We start from the raw sequence: 26,072 nt of genomic DNA on the forward strand, positions 1-26,072 counted from the left end.
AGGTTGCTGGTTGAGACTAGTCTAACTTCCATGGTGGTCTGATAGGAATGTTACAAAAGTATGGTGTCCTATTGCCAAATCTATGCAGAGATGCAGGAAAGTTGTAATTCCCTCTCTAGGAGCAAACCTGGCCTGAGACACCCATCCACTCCCTCATCCCCACCCCAACTCTCAGTGAGGGGACCTAACTGTCAGCTTTGACCAGGAAAGGGCAGCCTTTTGGAAATAAGGATAGTGAGACCACCCATGTCACGTCCTTGAGATGTTTGTGCAGATCTGCAGCGTCTTTAATCCTGTCTTTGTGGAAACTTCTCTGCTTTGCTTCTTCTCAGCCGCATCCCATCTGCAGCCCTGGGTGAGGGATGGAACCTAGCTTCAAGAGTCACTGTCACTTGAAGTCAGACTTACTCTCTGGTTGTGAGCCCTTTGACCTCTCGTTGGCAACAGAACTGTGTTTCTTATGAGGCCAGCCCCTTTCCATGGCTTCGCCATCTGTACCTTAGCCCAAATAGTATAGTCTGGCTTCTGCTCACTGGGGAGCCCTGCTCTGGGCTTTTAAAACTTACATGGTTCAGTCAAGGTGTGATTCTGTACCTAGCCTCTCTTGATGACAAAGAAAATACAGTGTGTGCTGGTTTAATTTTTTCCCTCTGACTTTTGTAATATGTAGACTTAGACGTTCCACGAGGGCAGGGTCTTGTCTGTTTCTGCTCACTTTTATGCCCCCATCCCTGGCACAATGCCTGACACACCCTATTCATTCATTTAATGACTAGCTGAGTGGTTTCCCTGGACACATGGAAATAGATATGTGAATAGAGTAGAAGATTTATTCATCCACTCAGTCTTTTATTCACTATTCCAAAAATATTTATTGAGCACTGGTTATGGGAGACACTCTGTTCGATGCTAGGAATACAAAATCCATGGGCGAAGCAGTCTAACCAAGGGGACTTTCCCAATTAGGTGGACTCCAAGAATTGGTCCTTTATTCAATGAGTAGCATGAATCAAGAGACCTTTGCGTGTACCACACTGCTAAATCAAGGAAAGTAGAAGGAAGAGGAAAACATTTCCTTTCATCACAGAGCTCTCAATCTAAAGGCCAGAGAATCAAGCCCTATGCAAAATACTAAACTTGTGCAGTGACACATACATGAACAAGAAAATGTTAACATGTCCCAAAATGCTGCGGCTCTCTGAGTAATTGAGTGATCATTACTCACGGTGTCTTTGGCAGTGTTTCTGTCCCGCAAAGCTGTCCCCACCCTCTGCTTGGCTGACTCTCCCTAATATAAATCTCAGGGAGGCTGTGTCTACATCTATGTCCAGATGCCCCGGTTAGTCTCTCTTTTAAGAACCCAGTTCTTTTCCTCCTGATGCTTCATCCCAGTTTGCAGTTACATTTTTCTTTGTTTCTAGCCTTTCCTCTTCACCACACTGCAAGCTCCAGAAAGGCAGGGACTTTGTATGTTTTGATCAGGCTGTCTTTCAAACGTTGTGCACTGTGCCAATAAATATTTGTTTTAAAAAAATAAGGGTTGCAGCCAAATTCCTCCTTAAAATGTTTTGAAACCTGGCTGAGAGGGTTGTAGTGGTAATACCAGAAACTTCTGACACAGCTGGTCACACAGGCTTCATCTTTCCACGTTATTGCTTAATGGCTGTGCTGGGCAAAGTTCTGATCTGGTTTCCTTTTTTAAGGACCTTATTTATTTTTAATTGTGATAAGGACTCTACTTGTTTTTTAATTTGTGTTTAAATTTTAAGGGATATACTTTCACAATATAAGTGATATCAGCTTTACTGACATTTTAGAAAGAAATGTTTTTAAACATCCACTGATGCAGAAACATAACAAATCAAAAAAATTGATACTGTGGGAGATGACATAGGCGGGGCCATTTTAAAAAGCTGCAACACGCATTCAGGAGGAACTGCCATCATATCCTATTTTTTGACTTCTGAACTGGACCAAACTGCCAATTGTCTAAGTCAGAAAAGAAATGAGACTATTCTGTTGAAAGGACCAGGACCGATCAATGAACTTTAACCTAGTGGCCTCTAGTTTTTCCTCATCTTTTACCAATGAACACTTGTTGCACATCTTGCACCAACAAACTCCTCTTAAAAAACAACTTGCCTCATCTCCTCTCTTCTTCCCATAAAAGCCCTGAGCCTTTCTCCTGCAATCAGGACCCTATTTGGTAGGTGCAGAATATTCCCATCTTCCAACTCCAAGTTTTTACCCTTTGACCAATATCTCCCTCAGCCCCACTACCCCAGGTCTACTTTTAAAAATAGTAATTTACTTTAAAATTACTTTATTAATTTTTGTTCCTATTTTTTATGTGATATGTTTAGATTTATATCTCCAAACAACTTAAAGTGATGAGGACACTTTAAATAAGGTGATGAGAGATAGAAAACAGCCTGACCAAGATTTTTAAAAGAAATGACAGCTGGCCTCTAGGCTTGAAAATAAAACCACAGTTAGATTGTAACATTTTTCTGGGCTTAAGAGGGAGCCATTGCTACCCTTGGCTTTTATTTGTAAACTTCCTCTTCTGTTATCTTAAAAGGAAACTCTCTTAAAAGTTGTAAATTTTAGTTCAGTGAATTCCCTTAAATGGGGAAAACTGCTCAGAAGTAGAAAGAAAGAAGTAGTCAACTGACTTATTTTTCAGCATTCAGAAATGCTGCTTATTAAAATTTGAATTCATTCCCAGACTTTTCAGAGAGATTTGAAGGGCCCTGCTATGTTCATTAACAGCACAGTGACCAGTTAGAAGACTGGAGAGGGAACTGCTGAAAAGGAAGGAATGACTAATGTTGGAGGGTCAGAACCCTAAAATCCTTGTGACTTAGCAAGGCGCAACATGCGATTTTCCCTTTGACAAAACATCATTCCCTGATTTCTCATTTTGGCCCCAGTAATTACATCTCAGACTGTTATTATGCTTGCTGTTTCATTTCCTCCTCTGATGATCAAGGAAGCTGCTGTTGCTCAATGTTTCAACTGAAAACATCAGACAGGGCAGCTACACACTCAAGAAACTAGGCAAGCACAGGCAGGGTGCATGGTGGCAGCAGTGAGACCCGCTCATGCCTACATCATTTTCTTTTTCTTTTGCTCTTTTTGTCTCAATTTCCTGTCCTCCATTTTCTTCTTAACCTTTTCCACCTTTCTTCCTTCTAAGACAGCTCTGCCTTAAGCCCACCAGTGCTCTTTAACTGTTACGATTCAGTCTGCTTTGACTCAAGAAACTTTTGTTTTCCCTTGGCTGGGTCATGAGGCATGTGGGATTTCAGTTCCCCAATCAGGGATTGAACCCACGGAAGCAGGGAGTCCTAACCACTTGACACCAGGGAAGTCCCATCAACTCGGAAATATTAATACAAATAAACAAGATGCTAGCAATCATTGCAATACAATATAAAGTGAATTCCTTTTTCTATAAATATAACGGAAGTTTTCCTAACTGATAAAAATAGTTCTGAAATGAATAAACAGAAATTTTTAACATATAAAACTGGAAAACATTTTGTTTTCACTTTCATAGAGACCTAGAACTCCGTATCTTTCCAAATCTAGTATAGTCAAGGGTATGGGAAAACAAGTACCCTCTTATATTGCTCATAAAACTGTAAATTGACATTACCTTTGACCCAAAGAATCCACTTGTGGGAAGTTTAGATGTGCAAAAGGATTTTGTCTAGGGAAGTTTATCACAGCACTATTGATAATAGCAAAAAATTGGAAAGCACCTAAATGTCCAACAGTTTTTGGTCCGCTAATCTGTGTGATTCCCTAGTCTTCTGGAAAGACCTGGAGTTTTTAACTTTGTACTTGATATGTGAACCTCAGTTGGGTGAGTGGGACCCTAGAGGTCCAGGGGCCTCTCCAGTTAATGACTGCTAATCTTCTCCCATTTCTGAGTACAGATTCCTTGGTTTCCCCAGTGTTTTCAGTCTGCTGCTTAAAACTTCAAGTATTTGCGACTGTAATTCCCTCTGCCTTCCACTCTAGTTAAAGAGAAGAACCCTGGTCTTTTTTTTTTTTTTTAATAATTGTATTCCCCAGAGCTTAGCTTAGGTACTTAGTTAATTTTTATTGAATGAGTGAGTAAATGAATGTGGTATTTGTGATCTGCCTTGAATGTGATGAGCTCTACTTCAAGATGTAGGCCTGTACTGTTTTGCAGAAATATATCATTTACACGGTAATACTTCAGGGGGGAAATTACTGTGATTCATAGCATTTCAAATGTTCATCTAACTAAACAACAGTGATGGTTTTAGCCATCCATTCATTCAAGAAATGTACTGAATACTTTCTATATACCAGGCACTATGCAAGCACTAGAGATAAGACCGTAGAATTGAATTCCAGAAAACTGTATGGCTTGAACTGTTTAAACTACACAATTAAAGTCTCTTAAAGGACTTATTTCTATGACGGAGGACATTTTTCAATTCAGAAAGATTGATTTACCCGTTTCTTCCTTATGGATATCTGCTCCTTTGGCATCATAGTACCTATGAAACTGAATAAAGCTACTCAAAAGTTTTATAATGGGCATATAATCAGAGAGGAGGGAGTAGACTAAGTAGAAAGCTATTTCTTTCAAAACATGGAAAGGTCTGGAAATTTTTATGTATTTTTCTGTTTCTCTAAGATCAAATTCTTACTATTTATTTCTCCTTTTTATATACTTCCTGTATATAAATGTAACATTCCCTTACTATATACAGTTGTCCCTCTGTATTCACAGGTTCTGCATCTGGGGATTCAACCAACATCAGATGGAAGAAATTCAGGAAAAAATGTTCAGAAAGTTCCAAAAGGCAAAACTTGAATTTGCCACACACTGGCAACTTTTCACATAGCATTCAGATTGTATTTGCAACTATTTACACATAGTTTATATTAAGAATTATAAGTAAAATAGAGATGACTTAAAGTTATATGGGAGGATACAGTACAGTACAGTTCAGTCGCTCAGTCGGATCTGACTCTTTGTGACCCCATGAACTGCAGCACTCCAGGCTTCCCTGTCCATCACCAACTCCCAGAGCTTGCTCAAACTCATGTCCATAGAGTCGGTGATGCCATCCAACCATCTCATCCTCTGTGGTCCCCTTCTCCTCCCACCTTCAATCTTTCCCAGCATCAGGATCTTTTCCAGTGAGTCAGTTCTTCGCATCAGATGGCCAAAGTATTGGAGTTTCAGCTTCAGCATCAGTCCTTCCAATGAATATTCAGGACTGATTTCCTTGAGGATTGAGTGGTTTGAGCTCCTTGCAGTCAAGGGGCTCTCAAGAATCTTCTCCAACACCACAGTTCAAAAGCATCCATTCTTTGGCTCTTAGTTTTCTTTATAGTCCAGCTCTCACATCCATACATGACTACTGGAAAAACCATAGCTTTGACTAGATGGACCTTTGTTGGCAAAGTAATGTCTCTGCTTTTTTAATATGCTGTCTAGGTTGGTCATAGCTTTTCTTCCAAGGAGCAAGTGTCTTTTAGTTTCTTGGCTGCAGTCACCATCTGCAGTGATTTTAGAGCCCAAGAAAATAAAGTCTGTCACTGTTTCCATTGTTTCCCCATATATTTGCTATGAAGTGATGGGACCGGATGCCATGATCTTAGTTTTCTGAATGTTAACTTTTAAACCAACTTTTGCACACTCCTCTTTCACTTTCAACAAGAGGCTCTTCAGTTTTTCTTCACTTTCCGCCATAAGGGTGGTATCCTCTGCATATCTGAGGTTATTGATATTTCTCCCAGCAATCTTGATTTCAGCTTGTGCTTCATTCAGCCCAGCATTTCACATGATATACTCTGCATGTCAGTGAAATAAGCAGGGTGACAATATACAGCCTTGACGTACTACTTTCCCAGTTTAGAAACAGTCTGTTGTTCCGTGTCCAGGTCTAATTGTTGCTTCTTGACCTCCATACAGATTTTTCAGGAGGCAGATAAGGTATGGTATTCCCATCTCTTTAAGAATTTTTCACAGTTGGCTGTGATCCAAACAGTCAAAGGCTTTGGCATAGTCAATAAAGCAGAAAGAGATGCTTTTCTGGAACTCTCTTGCTTTTTCGATGATCCAGCGGATGTTGGCATTTTGATCTCTGGTTCCTCTGCCTTTTCTAAATCCAGCTTGAACATCTGGAATTTCACAGTTCACATACTGTTGAAGCCTGACTAGGAGAATTTTGAGCATTACTTTGCTAGCGTGTGAGATGAGTGCAATTATGCAGCAGTTTGAACATTCTTTGGCATTGCCTTTCTTTGGGATTGGAATGAAAACTGACCTTTTTCAGTTCTGTGGCCACTGCTGAGTTTTCCAGATTTGCTGGCATAGTGAGTGCAGCACTTTTACAGCATCATCTTCCAGGATTTGAAATAGCTCAACTGGAATTCTATCACCTCCATTAACTTTGTTTGTAGTGATGCTTCCTAAGGCCCACTTGACTTCACATTCCAGGATGTCTGACTCTAGGTGAGTGATCACACCATCATGCTTATCTGGGTCATGAAGATCTTTTTTGTACAGTTCTTCTGTGTATTCTTGCTACCTCTTCTTAAGATCGTCTGCTTCTGTTAGGTCCATACCATTTCTGTCCTTTATTGTAACCATCTTTACATGGAATATTCCCTTGGTATCTCTAATTTTCTTGAAGAGATCTCGAGTCTTTCCCATTCTATTGTTTTCCTCTATTTCTTTGCATTGCTCACTGAGGAAGGCTTTCTTTTCTTTCCTTACTATTCTTTGGAACTCTGCATTCAAATGGGTATATCTTTCCTTTTCTCCTTTGCCTTTCACTTCTCTTCTTTTCCTCAGCTATTTGTAAGGCCTCCTCAGACAACCGTTTTGCCTTTATGCATTTCTTTTTCTTGGGGATGGTCTTGATCCCTGCCTCCTGTACAATGTCATGAACCTCTGTCCATAGTTCTTCAGTTACTCTGTCTATCAGATCTGATCCCTTGAATCTGTTTGCCACTTCCAATGTATAATTGTAAGGGATTTGATTTAGGTCATACATGAATAGTCCAGTGGTTTTCCCTACTTTCTTCAATTTCAGTATGAATTTTGCAATAAGGAATTCATGATCTGAGCCACAGTCAGCTTCTGGTCTTGTTTTTGCTGACTGTATAGAGCTTCTCCATCTTTGGCTGCAAAGAATATAATCAATCCGATTTCGGTGTTGACCATCTTGTGATGTCCATGTGTAGTCTTGTCTTGTGTTGTTGGAAGAGGGTGTTTGCTATGACCAGTGCGTTCTCTTGGCAGAACTCTATTAGCCTTTGCCCTGCTTCATTCTGTACTCCAAGGCCAAATTTGCCTGTTACTCCAGGTGTCTCTTAAGTGAAGTTGCTCAGTCGTGTACGACTCTGTGATCCTGTGAACTGTGCCCTCCAGGCTCTCCATCTATAGCATTTCCCAGGCAAGAGGACCGGAGTGGATTGCCATTTCCTCTTCCAGGGCATCAAACCCAGGTATCTCTTGACTTCCTATTTTTTCATTCCAGTCCCCTAAAATCTGTCCTTTTCATCATAGGGTACTAGAATGCAAAAGTAGGAAGTCAAGAGATATGGGAGGATACATATAGATTATTATGCAAATACACCAATCCCCCATGGATACAGTGGGACAAGATTGTTATTCCAGACAGGCTCTAAAATATGTTGCAGTCTCAATTTTAAGGACACATCCTGCTCACTTAGAAAAATCGGGGGATAGTTGCCTAGTTCCAGCAGATCATGTTTAAGCCTTTTTTTTATTGTGGATTATACCTGCAAATGGCTAGTTCATCAAAGTTGGAGTGTCATGTACAATAGAGATGGAATCAGTTCCAGTGAGGAGGCACTAACAATTCCATAAATAGCTTTGGGAAAATGGATCATTTGTTTTGATAAAATTAGATTCTCTACCTAACACCATTCATGAAAATAAATTCTAGAGGGATTAAAGACTCAAATGTTAAAAGAGGCAAAATCCTAAACATATCAGGAGAAAATGTAGGAAAATGTTTATGACTGGAAAATTAGAAGTCAGACCCTAAATGCAAAAGACATAGGGAATGAGTTGATATGTTTTACTGCATCAAGATTGATAAATTTGAACAGCATGTATAAGTTCTCTATTACAAAAGGCATCATAAGCCTTCAATAACATGTCTAGCATATGTAAGGAAAGTTCAAAGCCAGGTGACAAGCTAGGAGATAATATTTGCCAAACATATAACACAGAAAAGATTAGTATTTAGATCCCTAAGATATTCCAACAAAAATGGAAAACTCAGATAAACCAATGAGAACCTGGAAAAAAATCATAGGATAAATTACTTGTAGAAAAATAAATGTAACTGGCCAGTGAACGTATAAATAGAAGCTGAATGTCACCAATTATCAAGAAAATTTGATACAATACTGAGATAATTTCCAATCATTATAAAAATTAAACTCGTTAATAAAATGTAAAATATGGTAGAATATACATACGCACTGCTAATGGGACTATAAAATTGATATGGCCACATTGAACAGGGTAATTTGGCAATATTGAATAAAATAAAAATACACATATGCTATGAGCTGGCCACTACAGATACAGCATCTCCTTTTTGAAAACACTGGTACTTCTCCACAAGCAAACATGTACAAGCATGTCCATTGCAGAGTTCCTCATAGGGAAGAACAGGAAACACAGAACCATAAATAAAAGAATGGCTAATAAAGTGTACATTCAGACTGTGTCCGTGGTGGTTGGAGGCAGTTAGAAGGGTGTGGTAGGGCTCTGCCAGCCTGGATAGCTCTCCACAGCCTGAGGTTGGATAAAAGTCAAGTTGCAGGGACTTCCCTGGTGGTCCATTGGTTAAGACTTTGCCTTTCAATGCAGGGGATACTGGCTTAGGCTCTGGTTGGGGAACTAGGATCCCACATGCCTTGTGGCCAAAACAGCCAAAACATAAAACAGAAGCAATGTTGTAAAAAATTCAGTAAAGGCTTAAAAAATATAAACAAAGTCTAAAAAAAAAAAGCAAGTTACAGATATATTTCTATGAGGGACAGGAGTGCGGGTAGGACTTAAAAGGGATTTGATCTCAAATGTTGCCCCTTTTTTAAACAAAGATAATGTGTTTATTATTTATTCTATTTTTAAAAAGTTCATTTTCTGATTATTAACTGATGCAGATGAAATATGTGTACTCCCTTTAAACACTTAGAGATGTGTAATACATCAAATAAAATTTAAATACATATAAATTTAAATACACATATATACATATATAGCATAACTTGAAATCAAGAAAGAGATGTTTTCTTTTGTACCAGAAATAAAAAATGAAGTTGCTCAGTCGTGTCCGACTCTTTGAGACCCCGTGGACTATAGCCTACCAGGCTCCTCCGTCCATGGGATTCTCCAGGCAAGAATACTGGAGTGGGTTGCCATTTCCTTCTCCAGGCGATCTTCCCGACCCAGGGATTGAACCCAGGTCTCCTGCGTTGCAGGCAGATGCTTTACCCTCTGAACCACTAGAGAAGCCCCAGAAAAAAAAGGGAGCCCCCAAATCAAAGCAGTAAGTGCTAAAACCAAAGGGGCTCACAGAGCAAGAGAATCAGTTAGACTTTATTAGTAGGGTTGGGGTTATAACCTCTAGATTTTAGCATCAGAAGCTAACAGATTGTGGAGTAACCAGGTGGTTAAAGGGCATCACCTAACTGGAAAGCAAAAGACGTGAGCAGAATTGACACAGAACAACACATGCCCGGACCACCTCCACTCCCACCCCAATACTAGAATATCAACTTAGAAAAGCAGGGGGTGAAGGAAATCTAAATGAAAGATGAGCATTTCCATTTATCTATCTATCTACCTATTTAATTTTTAAAACCAGCCTGTTGCTTTGAAATTCATAGGATAAACTGTTAAACACCATTAGCACCTATGAACATTTCTGTTTAAAAGAGACTGGCCACTGCAGCAACGTGGGGGGACCTAGAGATTATTGTATTAAGTGAAGTAAGTTAGACAAATATCATGAAATCACTTATATGTGGAATGTATGTATATATACACATGCACACATACAGATGAACTTATGTACAAAACAAATAGACCTAGAGACATAGAAGACAAACTTACGGTTACCAAAGCGGAAAGGAGAGAGGATAAATGAGTTTGGGATTAACATGTAGACACTACTATATATAAAATAGGTAACAAACAAGAACCTATTGTATAGCACAGAGAACCATATTCAATATTTTGTAATAACCTGTAATGGAAAAGAATGAAAACAGAAATATATATATTTGTATAACTGAATCACTTTTTTGTATGCCAGAAACTAACACAACATTGTAAGTCAACTATATGTCAACAATTTTTTAAAAAATTATGACTTATCTTTACCAATAATAAAATAAAAGACATTGGACACTGTTTAAATGATGTAAATAACCAGATATAAATAATATTGGACATTTAATTAATTTTCCTATTAAACTCCAGGTACATCCTTAGGAATAATTATAGCAAAATTAAAGTGTTATTTTTTATTTGCTTGTCTGAGCTGCGGTGTGTTAAATGTGCAACCTCATTATTTGTATAATAATCCATTACAGTTTTGTTTACAGATCTATTTCCCTCATCTTTTCAGCATTGTCAATGGTCAAAAGTAATTAGAGCTGGCAAGGCAGTTGTTTTGTTTGCTCCAGCCAATGAGATTAAGTGTACCATGCTGCCAAGACTCTTAGCCAGTGAGAGTATCCTGAATTCCCCTCTGTTTAGTGTAATGCAAGTGCCTCATTTGTGCTGTTTTGGTTTTAATTTTCTGCTGTTTTTTTGGATTTTAGGGAACAGGTTGACCCAAAATGTCTGATATAACCTATATAAGTGGTAGTGTTGGCTCACAATAAAGAAACAAAAAATGCCATGGCATTTAAAAAAGAAGAAACCCACACGTGTTAGGGTGACCTGAAATAGGAGACAGATAATTAGAAGTTGGCTTCCCCTTCTACATTTGGCAACATGAGAAAAAGCTTGGAGATCTGTGTGCCTATGAGGCAGCTCCTCCTCATGAGGAAGGCATAGTGTCTTTGTAAACACTTTCAAAATCAACAGTGGAAACCTCTGGAACCTGTGGTAGATACTAGACAATTCCAAACACCTCAGCGACCAGCAGCAGTTTAAACTGAGTGGTCAGGCAGGGACTCATCTTCAGGGCAGGAATGCTCTGATTCCCTCAAGGCATCCTCTGAACATGGCAGCAACCACTCCAATTTGTCTTGGGAGGATGATTTTAATGCCACCAAAGAGTGCTCCACAGTCCTGCAAGGCAGTACTACTTTTGTGAGACTTTAATTTGAAGTCCATGTGGACCTGCCATTCAGAGGCACCTATCCCTTCCTAAGCCAAATTTTCCAGTTCTGGGTTGTACCATAATTTTTCACTCAATACAAAATTACATTAGTCATGATTCTCAGTGGTAAGTATCAGAAACTAACTGTATTAGTTTGCTATGGCTGTCTTGGGAAAGTACCACAAATGAAATTGTCTCAGCACAATAGAAATTGATTGTCTCATGATTCTGGAGGTCAGAAGTCTGAAATCAAGGTGTCAGTAGAGCCATGATTATGTTACATCACATGGCAAAAGGGAGATTGTGTGGGTTGGCTAATTCTAATCACAGGAGCCTTTAAACTTAGAGCTTTCTCTGGCTAGTAGCACAGGGGGGAATCTGAGATTCAAAATACAGGCATACCTTGGAGACAGTGTGGGTTCAGTTCTGTAGCTTTGCAGAAAAGTGAATATTGCAATAAAGAGAGTTGCACAAATTTTTTTTTTTTAATTTCTACCAGTTTATTACTACCAACCCATCTCCCTCCACTCTCATGCACGCATGCTCAGTGATGAAACCCCATGGACTGCAGCCCGCCAGGCTCCTCTGTCCGTGGACTTTTCCAGGCAGGAATACTGGAGTGGGTTGCCATTTCCTTCTCCAAGAGTTGCACGAATGTTTTAGTTTCCCACTGCATATAAAAATTGTTTCCTTTATACTGTAGTGTATTAAGTGTGCAACAGTGTTATGCCTAAAAAGCAATGTATGGACTTTAATTTAAAAATACTTTGTTCCTAAAGACACTGACTGTCGTCTGAGTCTCCGAAGAGTTGTAGTCTTTCTGCTGGGGGAGTCTTGCCTCAGTGTTGATGACTGCTGACGGATCAGGATGGTGGTTGCTGAAGCTTGGGGTGGCTGTGGCAGTTTCTTAAATAATACCACAGGGAAGTTTACCACGTCAGTGACTCTCTTCATGACAAATTTCTCTGTAGCACACAGTGCTGTTTGATGGCATTTTACCTACAACAGAACTTCTTTCAAAATTGGAATCAGTCCTCTCAAACCCTGCCACTGCTTTATCAACTAAATTTAAATAATACTCTAAATCCTTTGTTTTCATTTTAACCATCTTCACAGCATCTTCACCAGGAGTAGATTCCATTTCAAGAAAGCTCTCACTCTGTTGATCCCTAAGAAGCAACTCCTCATCTGTTCCCCAAGTTTTATCATGAGATTGTTGCAATTCATTCACATCTTTGGGCTCCAATTCTAATTCTAGTTCTCTTGCTATTTCCCTCAAGTCTACAGTTACTTCTTTCACTGAAGTCTTTAACTCCTCAAGGTCATCCTTGAGAGTTGGAATCAACTTCTTTCAAACTCCTGTTAGTGTTAATGTTTTGACTTTGTCTCATGAATTGTGAATGTTCTTAATGGCATCTAGAATGGTGAATTCTGTCCAAAAGATTTTCATTTGGATTTTGTCCAGACTCATCATGAGGAATCACTGTCTATAGCAGTTGAAGCCCTAGGAAATCTAGTTCTTAAATACTAAGACTTGAAAGTCAGAATTACGTCTTGATCCATGGACTGCAGAATGGATGTTGTGTTAGCAGTCTTGAAAACAAAATCAATTAATTAAGTAGTTGTACATCTCTATCAGAGCCCTGGGGTGACCAGGTGCATTGTCAGTGAGCAATAATATTTGGAGAGGAATCTTTTTTTCTAAGCAGCAGGTCTCAGCAGTGGGCTGAAAATATTCAGTAAACCATGTTGTAAACAGAGGTGCCATGGCCTGGTTTGATCATCTGTCTAGACCACTACAACTTTCTCCATCTCAGCAATAAGGCTATTTTGCTTTCTTATCGTTGGTGTGTTCACTCACTGGAGTAGCACTTTTAATTTCCTTCAAGAACTTTTACTTTGCATTCACAGCTTGGCTAACTGGCGCAAGAGGTCTAGCATTTGTCCTGTCTTGGCTTTCAACATGCCTTCCTCACTAAGCTTAAATCATGTTTAACTTTTGATGATGTGAGAGACATAATAAACCAAAATTGTGAGAGACGATGAAGTGAGAGACTTACGACTCTTCCTGTCATTTGAAAACTTAGAGGCCATTGTAGGGTTATTAATTGATCTAATTATGATACTGCTGTGTCCTCGGAAATAAGGAAGCTCAAGAAGAGGGAGAGAGAAAGGAGATTGGCTGATTGGTGGAGCAGTCAGAACACACACAACATTTACAGATTAAGTTTGCCTTCTTATACAAGTGCAGTTTGTGGCACCCCAAAACAATGATAGTATCAGCATCAAGGATCACTGATCACAGATCACCATAATATATGTAATAATGAAACAGTTTGAAATAGTGCCAACATTACCAAAACATTACACTGAGATGTGAAGTGAGCAAATGCTATTGAAAAAATGGTGCTGATAGACTTGGTCTATACAGGATTGCCATACACTTTTGATTTGTTAAAAAAAAAAAAAAAAGCAGCATCCACAGTACAATAAAGCAAAGCATAATAAGATGAGGTCTGCCCCATAGGTGACCCACCACACTGTCGCTGCCTTTAAGGTGAAAGGAGCCATATGTCGGATGCAGGCAGCCTTCAAGAGCTGAGAGCAGCCCCCACGGACAGTTGGCAGCGGGGGGATCACGGTTCTGTAACCAACACAAACTGAATGTGGCCCCACATCTGAAAGAGCAAGAAAGCGGGTTCTTTTCTAGAACCCCCAGGTAGGAGCTCAAGCTTGCCAATCTTGGGTTTGACTTCATGAGACCTGGAGCAGAGAAACCCAGGTGAGTTCACTTATACTGCTCTTTTTCTAAAAAAAAAAAATAATTATTATTATTTATTTATTTGTCTATTTTTGACTGTGCTGGGCCTTCTGCTGCATGGGCTTTTCTCTAGTTGTGGAAGGTGGGGGCTGCTCTCTAAGTTGCCGTGCGCGCGCTTCTGGTTGTGGCGGCTTCTCTTGTTGCAGAGCATGGGCTCCGGGACACTCGGGCTCACTAGTTGCAGTGGGTAGGCCCTATAGTATTTGCCATTCCTGGTCTCTAGAGCATAGGTTCAGTAGTTGTGACGCATGGCCTTAGTTGCCTTGCAACTAAGGGATCTTCTCAGACCAGGGATCAAACTCATGTCTTCTGCGTTGGTAGGTGGATTCTTTAGCACTGCGCCACCAGGGAAGCCCTCACTTGGACTTCTGATACACAGAACTGTGAGCTAATACATTTGTTTTACTTTAAGCCACTCTGTGATAATTTTGTTACACAGCAATAGAGAACCACTACATTATTCTTTTGATAATGGGTTGCGAAGGTGGAAGGAGGGGAAAATGACCTTCTTTACATCATTGCCTTCCAAATTTGTTTCCCTTTTATGAGTTGTGTATAATCATGGTTCCTTTATTTGAACAATCCCAGCTACATGGTGAAGACATTTCTGTCCCCTTTCTGTTGGTTGTCTTGGATTCTCTGTTTAATACCACTTGGACATCAGTTCCCTCCATGTGGCTGATGTCCAAAAGCTAGCTCTCCAAAGGGATCCTCTGACTTGGTCCTGGTGGGAAGTTGGACAGGGGGGATCTGAATGAAATTCAATTCCTTTTGCAACAACTCAGCATATTCCACCATACACATTCTACAGTCTCTTGCTGCTGGGATTCTATTAAAAGGCAGTGTTCATCTTAGGGGCTACCAGTAAAACTCCTTACACCCTTGTTATCTTCTTAAGGGCCTGTGAGAAACTCCAACAAGCTTTCCACACCAAGGCAGGAGATACCACTCGAACTCACTAGGTATCTTCTGCCAGTTGAGTGGGTCATCAACTTTCAGACAAGATATGATCAGTTTCAGATTTAGTTGGCGGTATAGATATTATAGAAAAGGCAGAGGAACCAGAGATCAAATTGCCAATATCCGCTGGATCATCGAAACAGCAAGAAAGTTCCAGAAAAACATCTATTTCTGCTTTATTGACTACGCCAAAGCCTCCGACAGTGTGGATCACAATAAACTGTGGAAAATTCTGAAAGAGATGGGAATACCAGACCACCTGACCTGCCTCTTGAGAAACCTGTATGCAGGTCAGGAAGCAACAGTTAGAACTGGACATGGAACAACAGACTGGCTCCAAATAGGAAAAGGAGTACGTCAAGGCTGTATATTGTTACCCTGCTTATTTAACTTATATGCAGGGTACATCATGAGAAACGCTGGGCTGGAAGAAGCACAAGCTGGAATCAGGATTGCTGGGAGAAATAACAATAACCTCAGATATGCAGATGACACCACCCTTATGGCAGAGAGTGAAGAGGAACTGAAAAGCCTCTTGATGAAAGTGAAAGAGGAGAGTGAAAAAGTTGGCTTAAAGCTTAACATTCAGAAAACTAAGATCATGGCATCTGGTCCCATCACCTCATGGGAAATAGATGGGGAGACAGTGGAAACAGTGTCAGACTTTATTTTTTTGAGCTCCAAAATCACTGTGGATGGTGACTGCAGCCATGAAATTAAAAGATGCTTACTCCTTGGAAGGAAAGTTATGACCAACCTAGATAGCATATTAAAAAGCAGAGACATTACTTTGCCAACAAAGGTCCGTCTGGTCAAGGCTATGGTTTTTCCAGTGGTCATGTATGGATGTGAGAGTTGGACTGTGAAGAAAGCTGAGTGCTGAAGAATTGATGCTTTTGAACTGTGGTGTTGGAGAAGACTCTTGAGAGTCCCTTGGACTGCCAGGAGATCCAACCAGTCCATCCTAAAGGAGATCAGTCCTGGGTGTTCATTGGAAGGACTGATGCTGAAGCTGATACTCCAATACTTTGGCCACCTCATGTGAAGAATTGACTCATTGGAAAAGACCCTGATGCTGGGAGAGATTGGGGGCAGGAGGAGAAGGGGATGACAGAGGATGAGATGGCTGGATGGCATCACCGACTCAATGGCCATGAGTTTGAGTAAACTCCGGGAGTTGGTGATGGACACGGAGGCCTGGTGTGCTGCGATTCATGGGGTCGCAAAGAGTCGGACACAACTGAGCGACTGAACTGAATGGGATGTTATAAACCCTCTGTTCCTCCAAAAGGTGACCTGTTTTGTTCCTGGTCCTCCCTTTAAACGCTCAGTGGGTAAAAGTTATCAAACTGGTTGAACCTGTATTGCCCCGGTGGGAACCAGAGTTTCAAGTCAAGAACTGGGCCTAATTTGAACTTAGTCTTGAAGAACTGAGCAACTATTCTTCATAGAACAGCATCCCCAATAAAATCCTGAGGATTATAGCCACTGGTAACCTCTGAGGACAGGATAGGATACCCGTTATGCTCCATATTGGGGCTTCCCCGGTGGCTCAGTGGTAAAGAATCTGCCTGCAATGCAGCAGACTCAGGTTTGATCCCTGGGTCAGGCAGATCCCCCGGAGAAAGAAAAAGTGAGAGTGTTAGTTGCTCAGTCATGTCTGACTCTTTGTGACCCTAAGGACTATAGCCTGCCAGGCTTCTCTATCCATGGAATTCTCCAGAGAATTGAATGGCAGCCCATTCCAATATTCTCGCCCGGGAAATCCAATGGACAGAGGAGCCTGGCAGGCTACAGTCCATGGGGTCACAAAAGAGTCGGACACGATTTAATAACTAAACAACAACAAATATATATATGCACAAGAAAGAAGGAGACAAACTGATGATTTTTACAGAAGAGATGATTACATAGAATATTCAAAAGCATCTATTGGAAAATTAGTTGTATTTATAAAACAAAATGCAGCAGTGTTACTGGCTCTAAAATCAAAATACAAAAATCAGTAATTGTCCTATATGCCAAGAATAACCAACTAGAAATAAAACAGAAAAAGATACAATTTAGCAATTATACAATAGCAATAAAAATTATAAATTACCTCAGAAAAAAATAGTCAAAGATACTAGAGCCCTAGGGAGAAAATGATAAAGCATTATTAAAGAATGTAAAAGGGAGACCTGAAAAAAAAGGAACAATCTGTTATGTTCTCATTTGGGAAGAATCCAAACTGAAAAGATGTCAGTTTAATCTATTAATCCAATACAATTTGAATCAAAATTCCGATGAGATTCTTTTTTATGAATTAGACAACCTGATTCTAAAAATGACGTTAAAGAAGAGTCAAAAGGATAGTGAAGAAGATAAGGCTAGCTTTCCCTATTAGATGTTGAAACTTCCCATATAGATTATTACCCTATGGCTGAGCAATTTCTCTTACATGTATGTGCATATGGTCTATTGTACTTACTGTTTATAGAGTCAGTGTCTAAAAACATGGAATCAACAGATAAATATCAAGTTGATAATTTTGATTGCCTCAAGAGAGGGAGGGGAATAGGATTAGGAATGAGAATGCGGGAATTTCATTTTTTAATGTTCCGGTTTTAAATATATCTGAAGTAGAAATGACAAATGTGTATTATAGACAGTGGTGACATTGGATAATAATTATTTTGTGAATATTTCTGCACACTTGAATCTTGTGAAAATAAGCAAAAAGTTGATTGTTTCTCCAAATAGAACTAACAATGCTGTATTTATAGACACTGTTTGCTGGGATTTGCCTTTTAAATAACACTATCTTCAGATGTTTCGAAAGATATGAGAAATTTGAACTACTTCTGTAATTATAGATGGTCTCATAAATATTGCAAAACTTTCAGCATTCTAAACATTCTGAGATAAATCTTATTTTTTTTTTTTACCATTCTTTAAAGATTAGTCAGTTATCATTAATAAATGCAAGTAAGAAGTGGCTCTTGGACCAGGATAAAAGTCTATTGTACATGTGTTTGCAGAGCTTAGGTGCCAAAGAAACGCAAAGATACTCAAGGTATCTCCATCTCTTAGAACAAAGGCGAGTATCAAGAACAATGCTGCTAAATATTAAGCAGAAGGTGCCTCCAGAGAAGCCTCCAGGCAGCACAGCAGGGGCAGAGTAATACAGGACATCCATGGATGGGATGGATGCATGCAGGGAAACAGCAGCAGCTGGTCTGCATTTTTTCCTTAATAGTAAAGTCACAAACAGCAGAAACTGGTTTGTTTTTTAAAAAAAACTTTTTATTTTGTATAGGGATATAGAGGATTAACAATGTTGTGATCATCTAAGATGAACAGCAAAAGGACTCAGCAGTATATAAATGTGTCCATTCTCCTCCAAACTCTCCTCCCATCCAGGCTGCCACATAACATTGAGCTGAGTTATCTGTGCTATACAGTTGGATCTCATTGGTCATCCATTTTAAATACAGCTGTGTGTACATGTCCATCCCAAACTGCCTAGCTACAGTTTCCCCTACAGGAACTGCTTTTAGAGTGAGCAGATCCAGTGTGTTTTCCTTCTTCATTTTCTGTGACTTCTGCAGTTGTCAGTACCATTACTTGGCTCCTCTGGTTTTTGAGACAGTGCCATAGAGCCCAGTGTTGCTTGGCCTTCTGGTCATTTCTCTCATTTTCTGCTGTTTGTTCCCTTGCTACCTTATCCCAGTCTCTTTCCTTTGAGGAACTCATCAGGTTTTAAGTGTAGAGCTAGCTGATAGGGACAGAGTAAAGGGACAAAGTAAGTGATTAAACTGTTAATCCCACTAGAGGATTCTAAGTAGGAAAAAAAATATGGAGGAGCCCTGTAACAGTTAATGATCATTCAAGAAAGCAGGTTTGCTTCACCACAAAATCAAGCAGGCTTGCTTAGCAATAAAACCATACAACAAAACATGCCCCCAGACAATAAAACAATGGTGGCATGATGCACACCCCCTGCCCAGTGAACTCAGTTAATGATCCCTAGAACGTGCTCTTGCAGATGTAAAAAACAACTTGTGGACCTGGCTTGGCCAGGTTTTGTTGTTGTTTAGTTGCTAAGTCATGTCCGACTCTTGCAGCCATGTGGATTGTAGCCCACCAGGCTGGTTGGTCCATGGGATTTCCCAGCCAAGAATACTGGAATGAGTTGCCATTTCGTCCTTCAGGGGACCTTCCCGACCCAGAGATCAAATCCACGTCTCCTGGATTGACAGGTGGATTCTTGGCTGCTGAACCACCAAGGAAGCCTAGCTTGACCATGTCGGGACAAGAAAATTCCCTTGCTCAACCTGGAGGAGGAGCTCATAATAGAAGCATGACATCTACTTGAGAAAGACAAAGACGTTCTTCTCTCCCTCCCCACTTTTCCTTTGATTATAAAACTATACCGAGTTCTTGGGGTGTGGCATCCCCTTGCTGTCTGGCTTGTAAGCCTCACAAGAGCCTATCCCAGTATATCACTTCTTATCTATCACTTTGCCTCTCACTGAATTCTTTTCTGTGCTGAGACAGAAGGGACTGTGGTCCTGAAACTCTTTGCAGGCCCCAGAAATGACACCTAAACTTGATAGTTCTGTCTTCAGCCTGAGTTTCAGTTCTGTATTTTCTACCATGAACTCTTCATTCTGTGGTGCATCATCCAAAATTCAACAACTTCTGGTCAGCAGTATCATTATTTCTTTGGGCATAAATTCTAAGTCTTTCTGCTAGGTGTTATGATGGTAAGGAGTATGACCATCTTCTTTACCAGCCTTGGAGAGTGCTTGTTACAAAAAGGTTAATTTTCAGCCTCTTTTCCCTGAAAGATAGAATCCTTGCCTCATCTCTTTTTTCCCCCAACACTCCAAATACTATCATTTTTGCCCTGCTTTTTTTGCTTCCATTAGGGGAAAAAAAAAAGACTAATCTGATCAGTTCTGCCCTTTGTTTCTGCTCTACTAATTCTGCCAAGAAGATTTTTTCAAATAGGAGGCCAAAGAGAAGGGGGAAATTTGGTCCAGAGGAGGCTTGCCAGACTATTCATGAATTTGGTCATGGTGATGCTGTTAAAAACAGTTTAAAGCAATTCACCAGTTTACATTCTTCCCCTTTGTCCATTGCCTACCCTGTCCAAAGCCCAAATTTCCTTTGTTGGACATTTAAGGAAGCATCCAAATTCTTAAAATTCTTTTTCTTGTTTTTTATGCAAGTCAAACTTGTTGTTTCTGAAGCAGCCCTTTATATTTTCACTTTTGGGCTTTTTGAATATTTTTCTTGTGCCTGGAATATTCTCCTGTCTTAAATATATCACCCTTCAAAGCATAAGATATATCTGAAGGTGTCTGAAGCCTTTGTGCACTTGCTAGTATTCACTGAGTAATCCTGTTTTTCAGCTCAGAGCACACACTTGTTCCTTCACTTGGCGTTAACAAATTGCATAATTTATCTTTTTATGCTGTTTTCTTCATTGCTTGAGATTTTCTGTTATCCTTTGTCAAGCACACACTTTTACAACCAGAAACTTCACTATATTTTATTTGATAAAGATGAGTTCTTTATAAAGCCCGAATAAATCCCTGAAGATCATGTTAGCAATTAGATTAAATGAATTTAGTGACCACTATGTTTAAAAAAGATTACTTTCTAGTAGGTTAGAGGGTGGGAGAAGGGAAAGTTATGACTTTATCAGAAACTTCTTTGTTCACAAGGAACTAATCGCCTCCTGGGCGAAGAAGCTGTTCTTTACTTTTTGGGTTGAGTCAACTCAATTCTCACGTCCTGGCTCATTTCTGAGACGGCCATGCCTATGTGCCAAAAGGGGCAAAGTAGTGAGTCTTTCAGTCCTGAATGCCGAATAAATAAAGATATCTTTAATGGGAATGAATACATTCATATATAGACAAAATAAACCCACTCTAAAAGCCTAAGGCGTAACCATTCTCTACCCCCGTTCGTCTGAATGCTAACCACCAGTCTTTTATTCCTCCAACTAAAATACTGTATGCATCCCTCAACAAGCCCAAACTGTGCTATTTTTAATCATACTTTTAAAAAACAAGCCTTGAAATAACTCATTTGTATACAACTCCAGCAGCAGGTAGTGCGGGCTTAATACATCGCACAGCTGTTAATTTTGGTTTCTCTTCTGGCAGCGGCACTTAGATACGCATCTGCCTGAGTTTCCATCGCGGTCTGGAAGAGTAAACACACGAAATACAAAAATAACCAAGGAATAAAGAAGTCCCAAGTTTGGCGCCCAAACTAGGCGGCGGCGGGAAGGACCAGAGGTGGCCTCCACCCGCTGGGCACTCGCGAGCTGGTGCGTTCGCGCGCGCCCAGGACCCTTTCCTCGCTCCCGAAACCTCACGCGTGCTCCGAAACCGCCCCCTTCGCGGAGGCCGCCGGGTCCAGCCCCGCCCCTACTGGGCGGAGGCGGCGGGGCCTTGGCGCGCGCGCGCGCTCAAAAGCCCGGATGGGCCGCGGCTTCCGGCGCGGGGTCCTCGGACGGCAGGGGGCGCGCATCCGGCGCACCTCGGCCAGCTCGGCAGGTTCGGGGGCCTGTGCGGCCCGGTCTGACTGAAAGGAAAATGGAGCAAAAAACCTAGTCTGAGGGGTAGCCCTCACCCCTCTGACCGAGGTCCTGCCGTTTTCACCGCCAGGAGCCTCTTTTTTCCTCCGGATCTACTGCGTTCGAGCGCCCCGCCAGCCAGGGCGCTGCGAGTGGAATGGTCGCCGAGGCCCGGGGCGTCGGGCTTCCGCGTGCCCGGTAACGGAAACTGGGGAGCTTCGGGGGACCCCCCCAACTCCGACTGCAGTCGCGGAAAACCCCAGTTAGTGAGCATCAGGTACCGGCGTGGAAGCGCGTGGGCATTTCGCGGTTTGCTCTGGGACTTGGGTCTCCCGGCTCGCTCTCGGCCCCGCGCGCAGCCTTTAGGTTTCGTGGTGGGGGGCGCGGGGCACGTGGGTTTGTAGAGGTTTTGTTGGAAGCAGGCGAGATTGTCGCCGCCCGGGAGGAGGGCGGGGTCTTAGGGCCGCGCTCCGAGCGGGCGGGGGGTTTGGGAGGGGGCTCCGCGGGCCTCCGGGGTAAAGGTCATGTGTGCGGGGGCAGCTGCCGGGCTGCGGGCAGCTTCTTGACCCGGGGTTGTAGTAATGACAGGTGTCTGTTCGGTAGCTTCTATTACCCAGGCGCTGAGTCTGGGCAAGATTGGACTGGTTCTGTGGGCAGGTTGACTCAGCTTTTCCCGATGGGCTGGTCAAGTTCGGACACGTTCCGAGTCTGCAGTAGAAGGAGCTAAGCCCTGACTTGTCTCCAGCCGGGGCTAGTTAAACCGTGCCTTTTCCCAGCTGTATTCTCTGGCTGCTTGGGAGAGAGAACCTGTAGTCACCTTACGTATAGCACTTACTTTATGCTGATCCAGGTAAGGATCCACTTGCTAACGGCTTTACTTTTAGTAAAGGCCTTATTTGTCTTATTTCTATATGATTTTTGTCTTTTTTTTTTTAAACAGGTGTTTTATTATTTCAAGTTTTTATCGTGTGTTTTTTTTCCTACTCTTAGGCAAATGTGCAATACCAACATGTCTGTGTCTACTGATGGTGCTGTAAGCACCTCACAGATTCCAGCTTCGGAACAAGAGACCCTGGTTGGTATTTTTGTCCCCAGTGTAACTTTAACAAAAAGTTACTTTATGAGGTGATCTGCTAAATTCCATAGACCCTTATTATAGCCTGGCTCTTTTAAGTGAAATTGTAGTCCATAGCTTAAATTCTGCCACTCAGCTATAACTGTGGAGCAGAAGTTAATTGTAAGCATCATTATTTATTTTTAGCTTTTTACCAAACTGAATTTAAAAGTCAGTTTCATTATCTTAAGTATGGATGGTGAAATTAGGGTTTATGTGACTGATTTTTCTATTTTGATCTGTCAATATTTAACTTTGAAATGGTTTCTGAAAGTCACAGAAATAATTCATGCTTGTTGTAAAGATTTTAGACATTACAGAAAAGTATAAAGTAAAAACTGAAAATTCTGGTCTTTTGATCACATTTACTTTTTAGATCTTCTTGTATGTACATATCCACATATATATGTGTACATATGAGTTTTAATTATGTTCAGTTTATTTTGCTAAAATAGGATTTTATGTATATATATTGGGCAAATAACATGTGTCAATAAATAAAATCTATAGAATTCTTCTTTAACAGCTGTATGGTAATCCACAGCGTTTGTGTACCATTTTAAAAATTTATGCCTTTAGTGAGAGTTTTTTTACATTGCTTTTAGTTTTTGAGTATTACAAATAGCACTTTGTTTATATATCTTAAGGCAAGTGTTATCTCTTTCGGCCAAAACTGAGTATTATCACTTTATTATTTTGCCATTGTTTTGACAAAGGAATTGTATTGTTTAAATTTGTATTTCCCTAATCTTTGGTGAGGTTGGGCATCTTGTCATTTGTTGAGTTTGTGTCTTTTGGGATTTGCTTGGTCTTATCAGTATACTTTTCTTTTAGGCTTATTGGTTTTTCTTAATAATTTGTAGCTGTTCTCTGTTTTAAGTGTATTTGGTTTTTATCATTTATAAGTGTTAAAATTAACTTTGCTTATGTGGTCTTTAAAATTTGATTTCTGCTGACATTTGAATTTCATGGCGTGCCTTGGACAAACTCTTCCCTCCCAAGATGATGCAAATATATTGCTGTATTTTCTTCTAGCGCTTTTTCTTTTCTTATCTAGAATTTTATTTATGTAAGATTAAAGAATGGTATTTTTGTAATTTTCTTATTAATGCATGTCTTTTAAGTCTTAAAAAGCTTATGGCTTTTCATTGCAGATTTTTCATTTTGCATTGTTTTATATAGTTTGAAATTAATATAACAAAATTTTAGAAAAACAACTGTGTTCTCTGGGAGAATTGATTCTTTAAATAACTTGAAAATAAAGCTTATGATGTAAGCACATGGGGGGAAAAACTCATGATGAGAACAATTAATGATTCAATACATTTATTGTGTGTTTAAAATTTTTCAGTTATTAAATAATGTTCTGTTCATTAGCAGGAAACAGGCAGTTTTCTTAATCTAGTTTTGAGAATTAGATCCCAAACTGGGTTGCTGTCAGACTTCAAAGTCAGATAGGACTGGAGCAGACTGAAGGGAGGTGCGGAAGCACCAGCCTGTAGGGTGGTTGTGTAGCTGTGAAGATTTGAAGATTTTAATATAGCAACAGACAGGGAGAAAGAACAAAAACACATTACATCCCTGCCCCGTTGCCGGTTATTTTCTCAATACAACTTGCAAAGCCTCTGGATCAGAGGCAGCAAACTACAGGCTATGAGCCAAATTTGGTCTGCTGCCTAATTTTGTGAATAGTTTTATTGAAATGCATCCACATGCATTGGTTGCATATTATTTATGCTTCTGAGTCATACTGTCTGGTGAGAAAAGCTTTAGAATATTTACTGTCTGGCTCTTTAAAGAAAAAAATTGACCCTTTCATCTAGTTGGCTGGCTTTTTCAATACAGGTTGTTCATTGTGTTGGTCATTTTTGTGTTTGTGCAATATCCAGCACTGTCTGGTGCATGGCAGAAGCTCAAAAAATGCTTGTCAAGTAGACACGTGGAATGTAGCCAGCTAAAAGTCAGCCTGATACTATAGTAGGAGGAAAACGCTGGCTTGCCATTGAGGGTTGTGAGTTGTAGTATTCAGATCTGCTCTTAATTATCCTTATCAGCTTGGTTAAAGTTCCCTAACCTTCACGAACCTAATCTGCAGAAAGAAAAGGTTGGTAAAGGGACTCAGTGTAAATTAGATTTATTTTTTTCTCTCAGATTTTGTAATTTAGCTTACAGTAAGCTCGTTTGAGTATTCAGTTTACAGTTGAGCTTGTAAGGTAGTAAGCAGATGATAGAAATAGCTGGAGGGAAAAGAGTAAGTTTCACTGCCTTGGTGTGAATGTTGATCACAGCTGATAATGTTTGAGGGTCCTCTGATTACTTACATAATAATTCCGTGCCAGTATTTTTCTCCCCAAACACAGTTCATGGTATTCAGTTTGCATAGTCTGTTACATTTAGTGAAGACATTATGACTGACTTTTTGGGGTCTAACCTTGTGAGGTTGCTAGACATTGTGTTTGCTACCCTTATTGAAATTCTTTATGGATGAGTTTCCTGCAGGTCTTATGGTTCTGGAATGATTTAAAAGTATAATAGCAACTCTTCGTTCTTTATAGGTTAGACCGAAACCATTGCTTTTGAAGTTGTTGAAGTCTGTTGGTGCACAGAAGGACACTTATACTATGAAAGAGGTATGCTGAACAAGTTTAAAAAAAAAGTCTTCCTGGTTACATACAGCCATGGTGAAGAATTGGCCATATAGAGGGATTTTCAGTAAGCAGTAATATTAAATATTGTGCTCATTTGGACTAGAATTAGAAGCTGAAAATCAGTTTATACTCGAATTTCATTTCTCAGCTGGGAACCTCAGACAAGGGGAAACGCTATAGGAGTTTTTTGCCTTTTTGTGCTGTTAACCCACTTGATGCACTAGTGTAAAGTCTTTTCAGATTGGTAATTCTTTCTCAGAATCATGTTTTTAAATGGATGAAATAAAATATATAGGGTTACAGTGGGAAAATAACATTAAAATATAGTTAACAAAATAGTAAACAAGTTTGTGATACATGCTTTTTAGTGAACACTTTAATTCAGCAACAGATCTAATAAATTAATTTGGAAGTTGTAAGTATAATTGGTATTTTGAGATATTTAAATCTGTCAGGGAATGTTTGACGGGAGGATTCCTACGTGCTGTCTTCTCATGAGTCCTTTGTCCCTCTTCAAGCGGAACAGCACGCTGCTCCCAGGGACTGAGGTCATTGTGTGAGGCAGGCTTGGGTCTCCTTT

General features: G+C 40.3%; 1 protein-coding gene across 6 annotated transcripts in view; it reads left to right on the forward strand.

The window, feature by feature from the left end:
* LOC122427080 (solute carrier family 35 member E3) overlaps nt 1-26,072 on the forward strand; it is a 78,947-nt gene that overhangs the window by 31,676 nt on the left and 21,199 nt on the right. For 3 of the 6 annotated variants that reach the window (XM_043446266.1, XM_043446264.1, XM_043446265.1), the window contains one exon: nt 25,400-25,474. In XM_043446266.1, the coding sequence (XP_043302201.1) occupies nt 25,400-25,474 (75 nt within the window). Of the gene's footprint in view, nt 1-21,637; nt 22,008-22,269; nt 22,581-22,720; nt 22,806-25,399; nt 25,475-26,072 lie in introns of those variants that run through there. The other 3 variants (XM_043446267.1, XM_043446273.1, XM_043446268.1) reach the window with 3 other exon arrangements.

The sequence above is a fragment of the Cervus canadensis genome, chromosome 25, assembly GCF_019320065.1.
Source record: "Cervus canadensis isolate Bull #8, Minnesota chromosome 25, ASM1932006v1, whole genome shotgun sequence".
In the NCBI taxonomy this organism is placed as follows: Eukaryota; Metazoa; Chordata; class Mammalia; order Artiodactyla; family Cervidae; genus Cervus; species Cervus canadensis.